The sequence below is a fragment of the Eleutherodactylus coqui genome, chromosome 9 (assembly GCF_035609145.1).
Source record: "Eleutherodactylus coqui strain aEleCoq1 chromosome 9, aEleCoq1.hap1, whole genome shotgun sequence".
Classification (NCBI taxonomy): domain Eukaryota; kingdom Metazoa; phylum Chordata; class Amphibia; order Anura; family Eleutherodactylidae; genus Eleutherodactylus; species Eleutherodactylus coqui.
In genome coordinates, this window is record NC_089845.1 from 104653569 (window position 1) to 104666892 (window position 13324).

The 13324-nt window shown below is 42.1% G+C and overlaps 1 protein-coding gene across 2 annotated transcripts in view; it reads left to right on the plus strand.

The window, feature by feature from the left end:
• CYP7B1 (cytochrome P450 family 7 subfamily B member 1) overlaps positions 1–13324 on the plus strand; it is a 231250-nt gene that overhangs the window by 197059 nt on the left and 20867 nt on the right. For both annotated transcript variants that reach the window (XM_066578278.1, XM_066578279.1), the window contains one exon: positions 1356–1534. In XM_066578278.1, coding sequence (XP_066434375.1) covers positions 1356–1534 — 179 coding nt within the window. The remainder of the gene's footprint in view (positions 1–1355; positions 1535–13324) is intronic.

Consider the following 13324-nt stretch of genomic DNA (forward strand, 5'->3'; position numbering starts at 1 on the left):
CATTGATTTGTACCGTGTAAAGTTTTTTGTTGCCAGAGCGCTGCCAGTTGAAATTTATCGTGTCAGGTGCCTTGTGGCTATCCGCAGTAGAGGCCATATTCTGGAACCAGAGTTGTTCCCTGGCTTCGTCACCAACAAGCCGATTTGACTCTGCCTGATTATAGTAACGAAGGCAGTCCAAAAGAATATGCACAGACTCACTGTACGTCACATTGAATCACAGCGCTGGCCACACAGAGCTGACCGCAGCCTCATTTCTTTAGACAAATGCACGCTTAAGGAAAAACCTCCTGCGAGAAAGCATCCAAGGCCACTTTATTTGCTATGCATGCTGCAACAGATTTAATATTTACTGAAAGAACGTTTGTTATTATCTTTTTCAGAGGCATCGGATTTGCTGGGGAATTTGCTGTCTCTGATAACTAACCTTTTTGCTTAAGAAAGTGCAGAATGTTTTGTTAACATGTTGCTTTTATTTATTGATACTTTGTATCACTTCTCGCTTGGCACCTGCTTTAGTGAAAATGACTTTATTTGCTTTTATTTGCTTCTAAAAGCCCATTATTAGAGGAGATCAAGCCCCATTATGGCCCCAATATAAGCTGCTGGAAGAACAGTCAGGTTTGATTACAAAACCAGAGATGCAGATTTAGACAGCAGCTACATGCTGATATGCCTGCGATCAGAATGATTTATGCAAATTATTCATACTAATCCCATTGGGACTTCTCCTCAAACTGCCAGGATAAATTGCCGGAAATTACCCATAAAATCTGTCGTGCTAGGAGCAAAAGGTGAAGGCCACTGGGAACGCAAGGACATTCGACTTCTAAACCATCCTAGGATGTAACGTAGATTTGTGTAAATACATTTTTTTTTGTGTCATTGATAAAACGTAGTAAATATTTTCCCTAAATCAAGGACATCGCCCATCTGGCCGAAGACGATGAGAGATGTAGTTTAGTTGGGTCAGTGCGGCTCTGCTACATTTCCCAGGCTTGCTCATTCCTTATGTAAATGAAAGGTATTTTGTATGCAGTCTTAATTATCTCCCTGGCAAGGCTGCTATATTGTGCAGGTTTCCAATAAATGAGAAAGGTATGCTGTAAATGTTGCCATACAAAATTCCTTTGACTATAATTTTTGTATATCTATTAGCACACATAAACTGTAATTTAAACCCTTTATGCGGATTACATGCAGCGTTATGCTTCCACTGTAGCGTTCCTGTAACCTCAGCGCGGAGAATAGTCTCGTGTTATAGAGCCCAGTGGGGCTGTCTAGTCATTCGCAATATATTCTCTTAGCAAATCATAACTGCATCGTTGTCATGTCTTCTTTTTTTTATTTCGCAGGTAGTGTTATAAGCGAGTCACTGCGATTATGCTCTGCTTCTATGAACATCCGTGTAGTTCAAGAGGATTTTCTTTTGGAGCTCGAGGATGACCAGTCAGTGAGTCTGAGGAAAGGCGATTTTGTAGCCCTGTATCCTCCAGCGCTGCACAAAGATCCTGAGGTCTTCGAAGATCCCGAGGTAAATATTCAAATTGAGCTTGTCATCAGACTCCGGGCACAGTGCAGAGGCCGAATCCTTTACAGTGCATACATTTCCTAATGTTACTCCTTCTTCTGGAAGTAATCTGCCTGTATTCAGTCACAGTTTTATAGCCCTGCAGGTGAAAGGGCTTGTAGCGAGTAAAAAAAAAAAAAAAGTCATGATTTGGACTGCTGGTCCTTTCAGAAAAAATGACAATTGCACATTGAATATCAAAAACTTGAGGCTAAATGTGCACTGTCTATGTCTCGGGATCATTTTATAGATATAGAAATAAGCGGTGGTGGCTTAAACTCCAAGTAATGGCCAACATTTATTTAAGTGCCCTGAAAACATAGAAAATACAGTCTAATATATGAACTGGTTATACATCATTATATGGGAGAAGTGCATGAATTTAAATAGTGCATTGTAAAAGGAGGTGTCATGCAGGATATTGAGTTATCACTGTATAATATGTCTTGGAGGAGCAATGTGGATAGAGAGGAAATAGCAGGCATATGCATTAGGTTGTGTCCATTTGGACATACTCATCCTGGTCTGGTCCTGGTTGTAGGATAGATCTCTAGTGAGATGATTTTCATGGCCACTTGGAAAAGAAGACAATGTCAGTTTTGGCTGTAATCACCTTCGTTCACCTGGATAAATGCTTCATTAAAGCTGTGTATATTTTTGTACTCTTTTTTTTTTGTTTTAATACATGTGTTTTTTGGAAATGAAGCTCATTTGTATGTGGTTTTCATTACAAATTTTTGAATGTTTGATTTGTATGCTTGCGCTGTTTTCCAAGGCACTGCAGACTGGAGGACTGAAATCTAAGCAAATTTGGTCAGTCATGGAAAACTGATGGGTCCTCCCCTAGCCTGCACCTCTGTTGTGAAGGTGCATTCACTGCCTTTCCACTGAGCTATTACAGAAGACTATATGTCTGTCTGTCCTGATCTCCTCCACCATCCCATGGCACTGAGAACAGAGAAAGCAACTATTACAGAGGGCTGTAATTCACTTAAGCAGTGGAGGGGAATAGACCAGCAGTTAATTCACAGAGAGGTTGATAGATAGCTGTGTAGTATTGATTATTCTGCATGGCCTCTGAAAGACGAAAGCGGAGGAGGAGTTAAGTTTATGCTGTTCAAGAGAGAACCAGCAGATCAGTACTGGGAACACCTCCAAGTCAGAAACTTTTATGTAGGAGAGCCTGCAAACCAAGTATGAGGCTTTGTAAATGTATGAGAATGAAAACTCAATGGGACATTTGTTTCTACAGGAACTTAGTAAGATATGTGTTTATTTTTTCATGCACAAATGTTTCCATAGCCATTAACTTTCCCCCCTAAAATACTAGTTAACAATTATGGGCAATAAGAAAGATGTAAGGAAAAATAGATTATATTTATTTACTTTGTTTCATTTAAACTTGCCATAGGCATTATCAAAATTAGCAAGTTTTGTTAAAGGGGTTTTCCAGGGAGAATACTATTGATGATCTATCCTCTGGATAGGTCATCAATAGTTGATCATCTGGGTCCGTTGCTTGGGACGCCGACCGTTTAGCTGATTGTGCACCCGCTAACAGCGCTGCAAATACACAGGGATTGGAGCGGAGGTATCAGAAGTCTCTGCTCCGACCTCTGTAAAGTCCCCTGTGCTTGTAACTGCAGACATGGCTCCCATTGATTTCATTGAGAGCTTTACTTGCAGTTACAAGCGCCGGCCACTTCAGAGGTCGGAGCAGAGACTTCCAATACTTCCGCTCCAACCCCTGTGTAATTGTGGCACTGTCAGCAGGTGCACAATCAGCTGATCAGTCAGGGTCTTGAACAATGGACCCCAGCCGATCAAGTATTGATGACCTATCCTGAAAATAGGTCATCAATAGTATTCTCCCTGAAAAAACCCTTTAATTATAATATTGTATTGCAATTAATTATGGAAAGAGTCAAACATAGAATTTTAGGTTTCATGTGCATAGACAGGGCAAACCATAGGTTGGATGGTGCCCTGTGCAGTACCTTACATTGATGCCCCCCTTTCCTTATAAGATTCCATATAGTGCCTAATAACTCTGCCTGACAGTTGCCTACAGTTTTACAAATAATAAAACAGGGAATGTACTTGTATCCTGTGCAGCTTTCTCTCTATAGATTTGTGGACCAAGTGTAGTACCAGCGATGCCAGCTCCTGGCGCATAGCCCAATTAGTGACAGCAGAGACAGGCCCTGTGCATAGATCCTCTATAGCAGTATAGTAGTGTCTACTGATCCATATTAGAAGCAATGGAAATAAAAAACATGTGACTTTTGAAGATTCCAGTTTTATTTGGATCTTAAATTCCATGTGGGCATGAAGCCTATAGGATGTGGAGAATGGGCCCATTTTGATCTTTTCTTTGGGCACCCGTCTCTCCTAAGTATGCCACTGCCTACATATAATTTAATTTTTGCTTACCCTGCAGCTCAATTCTGACAGAAATACTTTATCCAAATACATTTTCCTCCTGAACTCTTCATCATAACTGTTCCCAGAGGAAGGATTGTAGCTTATTTACTTTCTCACACATTCTCCACTATTCCATTCACTTACCTAGAAATAAAAAAAACAAAAAAACTTTTTATTAAAAATGTATTTTTAGACTGATGTTTTTGCACTGTTTTTCAATCAGAGGAGTAAACCCTTTAAAGGAATGAATACATTAAGGTGACATGCAAAGTGCTAATTGGAATGGATCCTACACAGGAGAGCAATTTTAGCTATCAATTGTTCTGGTGGCTTCACATTTAGGTGTGTGAGGGTACTGGCTTCAGGCTTGGGGTCTCCTCTTTCTTCAGAGCCAACAAGGCATCAATTTGAGGCATAGTGAACTATTCTGGCTTCTGAAGCTAGGAGTGTCAGCCCCAGTTCTGTGACAGTCACCATAGTGCCCCTATGGACATACTCAGGCAGGGGCAACAGTAGGGACTCATATCCCAATTATGGCCAGACTGGTTTGAAAAAAAGACGTTAAAACGATGGCTTTTGAGCAATAATCGTTGTGTGTAAATGCTATCACCGTGCACTGTTTGTTTGAACAATGATTTTTTGTTCAGCATAAAAACCATTGTTCAGACCACATGTTGGAAGCAGGAGATAACATTGTATTCTCTGTGCAGCCCATGGCTGAACAATAGAGCTAATTGCAGAGCTCAGACCTCCTGCTGAGTTTTGCAACAGCTCCTGGAGGCTCATTTGCATGCAAATAAAGCTGATAAAGTACTAATGGGCATTAAGTGCCATTTAGACACAATGATTATTGCTCAAAATTCGCTCAAAAGCCGTCTTTTGAGCGATAATCTTTGTCTAAACGCGTGGCCATCATCTCCGTGAACACAGCAGGAGTATGCAGAAGACATTGCTCCAGCTGTGTTCTGCATACCCTGTTTGGAGTGCTCAGCGGGATACCCGCTGAGCGCTCCGTGAACGCAGCACGAATATACAGAAGACAGCGCTCCAGCTGTGTTCTGTATTCCCCACTCGGAGCGCTCAGCTGTATACCAGCTGAGCGCTCCATGAACACAGCAGGAGTATGCAGAAGATAGCGCTCAGCTGTCTTCTGTATACAGCTGGAGCCTTCATTTACACACTAATAAGCTCTTAAGTAGCGAATTAGCTACTTAAGTTCTTATGCAAAGTGAACACTCAAAACTGTCACTCAAATTGACGTTTGAGCGAATTTTGGGCGATCATCTTGCCGTGTAAATGCACACAATGATTATTGCTCAAAAGACTGCCTTTGAGTGAATTTTGAGCGATAATCATTGTGTCTAAATGGGCCTTTAATGCCCCTTAGTACTTTATGCAAAATTATCGCCCAAAACTGTCATTCTCCTTATCTTTTGAACGAATTTTGAACAATCATCTTTACGTGTAAATGGGGCTTAAGTCATACGGGGTCCAGGAATCAACATAGATGGTAGACAACGTTAATAATATGAAAATCCAACCAAATAATAGTGCTGAAACTTCGGTCGCCAGGGTGAAAATAAATAAGTTTAAACATCTCTGCCTGTTTGCCAGCTGATTTGAGACTCTGCCTGTTTATCAAGTGAATTAAATCCAAGTAGGATGTATTTACATAGACAGTATAAACACAAAGGTTCCGTGCCACCCCAACATGCAAAGAACCTGCAATGGGTTTATTTGCATGAGCGACTTTTCACTTGTACTGATAGTGCCCTTTTTTAATATCATGGGAGCATGAATAAAAATTGTATTACACTCAAACGCCATGTGGTTGTCATGCGAGTGCGATGCATTTTGTCCCATTTAACTACAGCAAGCACTTGCAGTAGTCAAAAAGGCTTGTCTAGTGATGTGAATTGTGGGGTTTTACTGTCAAAACGCATTGCAGATGCATGAAAATTCTCAAGCAAAATGAGTGCGATAAGGGCTACTTCACACTGGCCATCGCGATTTTGCCGCAAGAAAATCCCAGCAAAGTCGCGTCTTTGTTCCCACGATTTTTGAGCATCAGCGATGATATTTCCTGAAAATAATCTTGCTTCGCATCTCTGCCGCCTGCAACTTTCTGGCACAATAAAATCACGTGATTTTACAATGCGATAATCAATAGGAGTTTCTAATGTTAAAAACGCATTGCGTGAAAATCGCAAGTTCAGGTGTTGCGATAAAATAAAAATGTTTCAACATGGGAGATAAAAAAAACAAACAAACCGCAAAAGTAAGATAGGTCATGCTTCGAATTCAATTTCGCTCCATATCTCATAAGTAAATACATTGTAAATGGGTACAAAACCATTGAAAATCATTGGTTTCATAATCGTACGTTTTACTCACTCTTGCATTGGACAAAAATCACGCAATTTTATCACAAGTATGAAGGCACCTTACAGGTTAGGTTTTCTCTGACCTATATAGCATTTGTCTATGTAAACCGAGCCCCAGGCCTCATTCACACGAGCACACAATGCATGTTAACGTTAGCCGCGCACAAATAGAGCGGCTATTAGAACCAATGGTTTCCTATGGAAATGTTCAGACGAAAGAATTTTAAGTGCGTAAAAGAAGCTCACCGAAAAAGATAAGACGTGTGATTGAAATTCAGCAGCTGAAATTCCCGGCTGAGTGAAAAGATAGGACCTTCGGTGCACGATGCGCAGGAGTTTCCATGGACTCCTATGGGAGTTGGATAACAAGGGGGAGGTTAACATTCCGGTAAACATTCCGATTGTTTAGTGTAAACTTCTAAACAAGCAGAATGGTAGATGAAGGGAGATCAGAGGGTGCGCCTCTAAACACAGAAGCACATTTTAAATGGGACTGTCAGGAGTTTACAGCCATACATTTAAAATGTGCTGTTCAGCCGTCTGGGTGAGAAGGAATTCCTCTGCAGGGGAATCTCTCTCTCTCTCTCTCTCTCTCTCTCACCCTCTCTCTCTCTCACCCTCTCTTTCTCTCACCCTCTCTCTCTCTCACCTTCTCTCTCTCTCTCTCTCTCACCTTCTCTCTCTCTCTCTCTCTCTCTCTCACCTTCTCTCTCTCACCTTCTCTGTGCAGACTCCCTTCATCTCATCCGAGCTGGAGTGATATCCCCGCTGAGGCGAGCCCGGGGTTCACCTGCAGGGGAGAATCAGGAAATCCCTATAGCGGGGGGAGAGAGGGGACGGACTACAGGGCTTCCCCGAGAGAGGGGGCAGGACTAGAGAAAGGAGATGGTGTTAAAAGGGTTATTGCAGGGTCTTTCCAATTGTAAGAAGAGAGGGGTGGGGCTACAGTGTGGGTCCCTTTAGCCATGTCCTCTCTCCCCACTTTCGAGAAGGCCTTGTAGCCCCGCCCCCTCTCTCTCTCCCTGCTCTCGAAGATTCCTTTGGTCTCCCCTACAGGAAAATTCTCTCTCCCCACTGCTGGTGAAACCCTATTCTCCACTATTTTTGTGCAGTTACTTGTTTTTTTTGTGCAGGTAACTTTGGCATCTTTTATGCGCTTGTGCACAAGACCATACTGCTTAGCCAGGTACTAGAATTATCACTCCTTAGTCAGTTCCATGCGCCACCCTGATGCTTCAGGCAGATGAGAGCAGAAACAAGAAGGAAACTGTGTCCCTTGTGCTTGGCCTCTTGCTTAATCCTTACTTAGGACTAATACTACATGCCACAGTCTCACACAGAGAATATCCCTTGCGCCTCACACTGCAGCATAGCTGCATTGACTGACCACTTCTGCTGGCCTTCCCACTGCTCCTTGTTCCCACCCCGTGTTAAAGCAACAAGTATCAGAAAATAAACATCATAGCAAAAGTAAAACAGACAATAGGAACCAAAGCCCTCTTACAACGACAATAAGGTGGTTACTTTTTAATTCTTTGAAGATGGAGTCAGGATAGGAAACTAATTCAGTTTAGATTTTGTTGCTGATTTGCTGCAGATTTTTCCCTAGCAAATCTCCCTTTGTGAACATAGTCAGACACTTCGACTTCACCACACTTCAGATGACTCCATGCAATATGACCTATTCCAGTATACGGATATAATGGGGATGGACTCTAATTGACTTCAGTGCGTGTTTAACACTTTATGAGCCATGCAGTGAACAGCATGCTTCCTTTTTCTTGGCAATCTAATACTATAAACTAAGGAATGCACTGACTCAAGTTTTCAATAAACCACTTTTTTACAATCAGCTAAAATGAAAACACATTACATAGAACTTTATTTGTGTATTTTTAATCTTTTTTATGTACTGTTCTTTATTTCTATACTTCCATGAAATAGCAGATCCATTAACGGTCAATTTTGACTTGCACCCCCCCCCCCCCCCCCCATCCTTATGGCATTAGCTGTCAGTAAATATCTTGCCAATTTCATTATTGTTTCATAAAACCAGAAAGAGCTCAAGTAAAGACGATAGCAGATGGTTATGTAATCTGCCTATTACAGTTTGCTAAAACATCTATGAAACAAGCCACCTTTGTCTCTGTCACAATGTAGTAGCCAAGGATTTGGAGGTAATACTCCCATCATGTCTATACAGATCGATGAGAATTTTAGGTCAGGCTTCCTACATATTTCTTTCATCATGATATATGCTAAAACTTGCGGTGAACGCTAGCAAGGGGTTCATCTATGCAACAGTTTAGCAGCAGTGACAGATGTATGAATCTTGATAAGCTTCTTTCATACATTCAGTTCAGATTTTATTAGAGCAGAGGTTTAATCAACTAACTCGCATTGTTTATATTTATATCGCGGCATTGGATTTATGCTCCAGCTTATTCCCTGGATAACATTTTTTTCTAGATCTTATCTAGTATCTATCTCCATAGTCTAGTTCATGTTTTTCTTATTGCTCGATTGCATTTTTTCACTCCCTTTATGTATAACCATAGATGTAAATGCTTGTATTTGAAGAGGGTTGTTTGGAATTAGAAGAGGTGGTCAACTGTTGTTCCAGAAACAGCACTAGGTTTGTCCTTGGGTTGAATGGAGATTAGTTATAATACCCAACACAGTTATGGATGGTAATGGTGCCGTTCTGCGGGGATAAAGTAGGGCCTTTTTCCATTACCCAGACAACCTTTAAAGGGGTTTTGTAACTAAAAAAAAGATCAATACTTATCACATCTTCTCCTCGACAATCTTCTCCAGTCCCTGAGGTCAGCTCACCTCCAGCCGGCCGGATCCTCCTTTTCTTGTTATGATGCGTTCATTCTCTGCATTCTTCTTCCGGCAGGTCAGTGTAGGTTACGTCACTTGTGATATAACATTCACTGCCTAGGAAGGAATGCCGATCTATTGCTGAGACTGCGCATGCGCGATGTTGCACTGCGAGAGTTCATATACTATTGCAGAGATACTGTGCGCATGCGCAGTCTCTGCAATAGCTTGGCACTCCCTGCTACAACATTGCCCAGCAGGAAGAAGACGGCAGAGAATGGACTATTCGTCACTGGAAGAAGAAGAATTGGACAGCTGGAGGTGAGGTGACGTGGGGGGCTGCAGGACCCAGGAGAAGATCGGCGAGGAGAAGATGCGGTAAGAAGGCTGCCTGGGGATGAATAGGTAGGTATAGAATTTTTGTTTTCTAATGACAGAACCCCTTTAAGGAAGATTCAAACACTGTATCTCACTAAAGAAAATGTATATAATACATATCAAGACAGGTAGGAGAAAGAATGTAACCAATTGTCATTCAATTTCTACTACCTGAAGTGTAATTTGATTCATTAATTAACCATTGGATAAGAATTGGATCAGAAATGCAGCATGGATTGGATGAATATGGGTACAGATTTTGAGATTTAAAAGCCACTCCGCTGCATTAAAAAAAATTGATTATGTAGCATGCCCCCAGTTTATATAAGTTGGCTAGTATACTTAGGTTACTTATTCCTTTCCTGAAGTTCTTCTCCTTAGTTAGTCATGTGCTCACAATTCTAGCTCAGATTTGCTTAGGTTTGTGTGTTCAGTTTCTAGTCCGTTTCTCGGTCTATGTAATGCTATTAGATGGACCTTACCACAGAAACTGCTTAGAGCGGGACACAGACACTCCTGACACATTTACTGATGATGATCACACAGCTATAACAGAGGAGATCACAGCTCATCCTCCTGACTGTATATGTATGGGCTGTAGTTTATATAGAAGACTATACAAGGTAATGATAAACTGTCCACCCAGCAGGCAGAAATGATATAGCCTCCAGCTAATGCTGTGCTGATGAAGCATGGGATTGATGTGAAAGTGAAAGCAAACGTCACACCAGCTACATGGTGCTTGATAAGCATCAGATAGGGTGCACTTCATATAAGTTACTGAAATATGCAGAGACCACCTCCAAAAGTTTCAGGCAATCAGATGAGGGGTGCGGGAATGGAAAAAATGTTTTTTTTGCCGAAGTGGCCCTTTAAACAGAACATATAAAATAAAATTGAGATATTTTGGCTATGCTACCTATGATCTTGTATTGCCTTATTAAGACTCTGTCTGAGCTGAGTAATATGGCAGCCGTAGTCTGCTATGGAATCATATTGTAGATCAGTGTGCCATGAACATGCTTCATGCAGTACTATACAGGTATTTTTCATTGGAAGCATTGACTCTGAGGGAAAATACAGTCTACTGTTCTGCAGCACATGGAGTGTCTACAATATATATAGAGTCCTTCCACACATGAACGGACCTGAATGCAGGATTAGAACTTTTACACAGAGATGGTATGTTCACTGGAAAGCTATTGGCATTAAGACCTGAAGCAATTTGCTAGCCACAAAATTTACTATGTTTTAGTTAGCCGAATGAAGTTCTGAATTTATCGTCCTACTTAATGCTGGACATCCATTCCCATCCAGTCTGGAGACTGACTATTCCCTTGGACTCCGTTCCTGATTTAGCCCTAAGCCAAATCTAATAGTGAAGCAGTTAGTCCATTCTCTGTACAAAGGCTTGACCATGATGTTTGTCCAAATGATCATGGCAGATACTGCCATGAACAGCAGGTACCCTCTGAAGCCTGTGATTGGCAGAGTGGTGGTCTGCACAATGAATGGCATGTGAGCGCTGAATGAGGTTGCCCGTTTCTCACCAAAAAATGCCAGCCAAGGTTAAAAAGGGGGCATAAATTTGAGGGTATGGATTAACACGAAGTGTGATTTGACTCCCTATCAGCATAGAGTCCCCATGTAGAGATATCTTTAAGTACATATGTAACATATCTGTACAATATCTGCTCTATATACATTGCAGAAGTTTTACTTTCACTGGCCTCTCAGTAAAAATACCGGCCAAACCAGTAATTTATCAGCCTAGTGGCAACTCTACTACTGCAGCCTCTTTCACGCCGGAGAGGTGACTGTTTTTTTTTTAACCCATTCTCTACCCATGGTTTTTCTGTAATGTCTGAAAACCCTTAAAAGTACGAAGACTGAAATCAAATTGGGGAAAGGAAATCTGGTAAATGAATCAAAATGCATAAGTAGATTAGAAGAAAGCTAGTCACTTGCACAGTGTATATCTTAATTAAAACAGTCCAAAAGCCTAATGGGGGTTATACCACGATTACAAGTTACCACCTCTCCATAGGATAGGTGATAACTTGCTGATCGATGGGGTCTCACCGCTGACCCCGGCAAATATCGAACGGTGGTCCCATGTCCTTCTCACTGTGGGCTTACTGGAGTGCTGGTCGTGCAAGCATGCTAACTTATCACTTACTTTCAATAGGATTGTAGAGAAAGCTGAGCGGCAACCACTTAGTTATTTTCATCAGCCCCACTAAAATGAATGGAGCGGTGACTGCACATGCTCGGCCAGTGCCCCATTCTCGAGATCGGCTGAGGTCTCTGCAGTGAGACCCCCACCGATCAGCAAGTTATCCCCTATCCTGCAGACAGGGGATAACTTGAAATCTCAGTACAACCCCTTAGGGGGTGGTCCAGTTAAAAAATGAATTTAGTAAGATTAGATCCAAATGGATTAACACAAATAAACAATGGTTACTTACTAGAGATGAGCGAACGCGTTCGTCCGAGCTTGATATTCGTGCGAATATTAGGGTGTTCGGGATGTTCGTTATTCGTGACGAACACCATGCGGTGTTCTGGTTACTTTCACTTCCTTCCCTGAGACGTTAGCGCGCTTTTCTGGCCAATTGAAAGACAGGGAAGGCATTACAACTTCCCCCTGCAACGTTTAAGCCCTATACCACCCCCCTGCTGTGAGTGGCTGGCGAGATCAGGTGTTCGCCTAATATAAAAGTCGGCCCCTCCCGCGGCTCGCCTCAGATGCGGTGTGAGTTAGATGAGGGACAGTGCTGTTTATACCGGAGCTGCTGTAGGGAAAGAATTGGTAGTTAGTGTAGGCTTCAAGACCCCCCAAAGGTCCTTATTAGGGCCACTGATAGCTGTGTGTTGGCTGCTGTTAGCAGTGGGATTTTTTTTTTTTTCTCAAAATCGCCTCTGCAGACCGTTGCACCCGGCATTAGGGACAGAAGTGCTGCATAGGCAGGGAGAGTGTTAGGAGTGAGTGTAGCCTTCAAGAACCTCAACGGTCCTTTCTAGGGCCATATTTATCCGTGTGCAGTACTGTCCAGGCTGCTGTTGGCTGTGCTGCATTTTTTTTGGGCTTCTCAAAATCGCCTCTGCAGAGCATTGCACCCTCCATTGATACTGCAGGGAAAGAATTGTATAGGCAGGGCCACAACACAGTTATTATTCATAGAATATACGCAGTGCTGCCTGTTGGTGGGAAAAAACTGAAAACAAATCTATTTGTCCAGCCTGTGTCCGTCCTTACGCCTGTGTAGACGTGTGAGCTGCGTGAAAAACATTGCTAAATCATACGCAGCCAGCTACGCTTTACTGCTGGGTTCGCCATTTGCTTTCCTTAATTGGGAAAAAAAAATACCTGCTCTCCAAGAGTTATAATAACTCTGCTACCCTCACGTTCTGTGACACATAAGCAGGGACACAGCGCAGTTATTAAACTTCGCAGGTTCATTGAATATACGCAGTGCTGCCTGTTGGTGGGAAAAAACTGAAAACAAATCTATTTGTCCAGCCTGTGTCCGTCCTTACGCCTGTGTAGACGTGTGAGCTGCGTGAAAAACATTGCTAAATCATACGCAGCCAGCTACGCTTTACTGCTGGGTTCGCCATTTGCTTTCCTTAATTGGGAAAAAAAAATACCTGCTCTCCAAGAGTTATAATAACTCTGCTACCCTCACGTTCTGTGACACATAAGCAGGGACACAGCGCAGTTATTAAACTTCGCAGGTTC